Here is a 2,500-nt window from a genome sequence, read left to right as displayed (position 1 = left end):
GATTTTTTTTTTTCCTTGGGCTATATAATTATTTAATTTCTTTTTTCTTTACCTTTTTTCAAATATGTGGTATTTGTGATAGCTTTCTTAGCTCCGGGAATATGCTTTGCAATATGTATTTGACATAAGACAATGAAATATACATTTTCTGGTATGTAAAATCAAGCACTTAACCCATTGGTCGCAGTATTAAAAAAAGGTCTGTGCAGTAGGATGGCTGTTTTACATGTCTGGCATGATGCCATCCGCGTCTATGACCTACTCTGCCTTTGCTAATGGGTTAAAATATCAAAGACCAAAACTTGCCGTGGCAAAACTTGAAAAATCAGGTCTTATACCAGCTGAAGGGAAAGGCAGATAAGAGGAACTGCAAGTCTAAGGGCTTAATAATTCTAGAAGCACTCCAGTTCTGATCATTTCGACTAAATACACCCACCATTACTCAAGTAAAAGATTTTTAAGGTTTGACATTTTCTAATCAATCTAGTCATCTCCTCTCCCCCCAAGGAAATACCTGATCAGTTCACTAAATTTCTATAAATTTTTCAATTAATTTTCTGAAGCAATTATCTAATGCTTCACATAAAAACTCATGCATCAACAAAATATAGACTAAAAAAATATAATCAACCATTAAACTACACCAGCTCATTCCTCCTGAACAGCCAAATGAGACCTACCTTAAAAATTTTCGAAATGAGGATGGGCATCTTGTTCTCACGTCCACCCTTAATGGATATTCCGAGGCCATTATTGTCAGACTTGCATATCTGAACGACCCGCTTTTGGCTGGCTATGGGCTCAGGGACATCACTGGGGCCTCCTTCGCCATCTGAGCCTTGCAGGTTGAGGTCATCGAGGTCCGTGAGTGTGACAAAGAGCAAGTCGCCCTCGAGTGTGAGGCGAGCCTGGTGCCATGTGCCCCCCACCAACACCTCCGAGTTACCCACCTTCTCTCCCATACTTGTTCAGACGTCACATCACCTGCCGAGAACAGCAGCAGGGGTTTCAGTTGTCAGCCATAGCCTGGTTATACAGTGGGTTGGACCAACACTCTAAAGCATGTGGTCTAAAAGATTGGCGCAAGAATCTACACATGATTTACATTCCCTGGAAATATTTGCTTTTCTTTGTACAGCTATCAATAAATCTCTTCTCTGCTATAGGTGCAGCAAAACCATATAGATCCTTTGTCTTTTTTAACATCACTACATCAACATTTTATGAAAGTCTTTGGTTTAAAAGGATGACAAAAAATTCTCATCTTGAATGTGCAAATAGTTAAACAAAGAGAGCAACATGATCATTATCTCAACATTTTTCTACTAATCAGATCGTAGTGCATGGCTTTTCAAAATAGTTTTAATCTAAATGTGTTTGAGACATCCAATATACTACCTGCTTATCATTATAACTGTTCTTATCACTGTTGACTCATTTTCACATAGGCTGATCACAATAAAGAAATATATAACCAAATGGCCTTTGATGTGCTGAAGATTTTCAAAATGTTTCACACCATCAAGAAGTAAACTTTTATTCGATTAACACTCTTAAGTTACTTCCTCTACACTAGAAGAGAAATTCTTAAATAAAAATGACCCTTCCCACTAGCACTCATTGACGTTAACTTATGCCATAATGGAAACAATATACAACATACATTTCAAGTAGCACAAATAAATGTCACGCACATTACACATATCCTCTCAGTCTCACATAGAAGCAAGGACTAAAGTTCTCACCACTATAGCACATAAACTGTTCCACCCACTGTCAACAGTAACAATTTCCTTCTTTCTGGCCATGACAAGAGATGAAGAAGATTAAAAATCATTCCCAGCGTGTGTCTGGGAGGGTTGATGAATGAAACCGATTATCAGATCGAATTATCAAAACGAGCGACCGCGAATTAAGAGCCACAGTCGTCGGGGCGATATGTCTCTTCCAAACTCAAGTTCTCCCGCATCTCGGGTTTAAAAAACATGGAATATCCTTCGCTCACTTCATATTTCTTTCCCCACGATACTCAGTATCTGTACGAGTCGGTATCAACACTCCACTACCCGACCGGATACGCCAATTCAAGCCAATTCTCAGCCAATTTCCCAATTTAAAGTCCAATTCCACTCAACTCGGCCGAGGGAAGAAGAGGAGGAGGAGGGAGGCGCTTATTCTCTCCTCTCCTCCTTTATCTCCCTTATTTCTGTGCATTTTCTGATCTCCCTCTCTCTCTCCCTTCACTCTCCTCCCCACTTACAGCTCGAGCCGCACTCTTAAAACCACCAAAGGGACGTAAAATGAGACAGCCTTGGCCACTCACTCACTCTCGGATTTTCCTTTTTACTGAAGCAATAACAAAGTTGCATTCGAGTTGGGCAACATTTTTATATGTTGGCATTTTTTAGCCTTTTCCATAATTTTATGAGACTTATGGACCTTTGGAGTATTCTATAGAGTATTATTTGTGTTTCATAGTAACTTTTCTTTGTAAAAGAGG

General features: G+C 39.4%; 1 protein-coding gene across 5 annotated transcripts in view; it reads right to left on the bottom strand.

The window, feature by feature from the left end:
• Syn1 (Syntrophin-like 1) overlaps positions 1–2,399 on the bottom strand; it is a 22,240-nt gene extending 19,841 nt beyond the window's left edge. For 2 of the 5 annotated variants that reach the window (XM_043004811.2, XM_086533233.1), the window contains exons 1-2: positions 2,328–2,399; positions 681–984 (exon numbers count right to left, since the gene is read on the bottom strand). In XM_043004811.2, coding sequence (XP_042860745.1) covers positions 681–962 — 282 coding nt within the window. In that variant the 5' untranslated portion in view covers positions 963–984; positions 2,328–2,399. Of the gene's footprint in view, positions 1–680; positions 985–2,260 lie in introns of all 5 variants that reach the window. The other 3 variants (XM_043004810.2, XM_086533234.1, XM_043004812.2) reach the window with 2 other exon arrangements.
• Between the last annotated feature and the right edge of the window lie 101 nt (positions 2,400–2,500).

This window comes from Penaeus japonicus, unplaced genomic scaffold (assembly GCF_977035675.1).
Source record: "Penaeus japonicus unplaced genomic scaffold, GWHDUDI00000001_assembly GWHDUDI00000039, whole genome shotgun sequence".
Classification (NCBI taxonomy): domain Eukaryota; kingdom Metazoa; phylum Arthropoda; class Malacostraca; order Decapoda; family Penaeidae; genus Penaeus; species Penaeus japonicus.
This window is presented reverse-complemented; position numbering and strand designations above follow the sequence as displayed.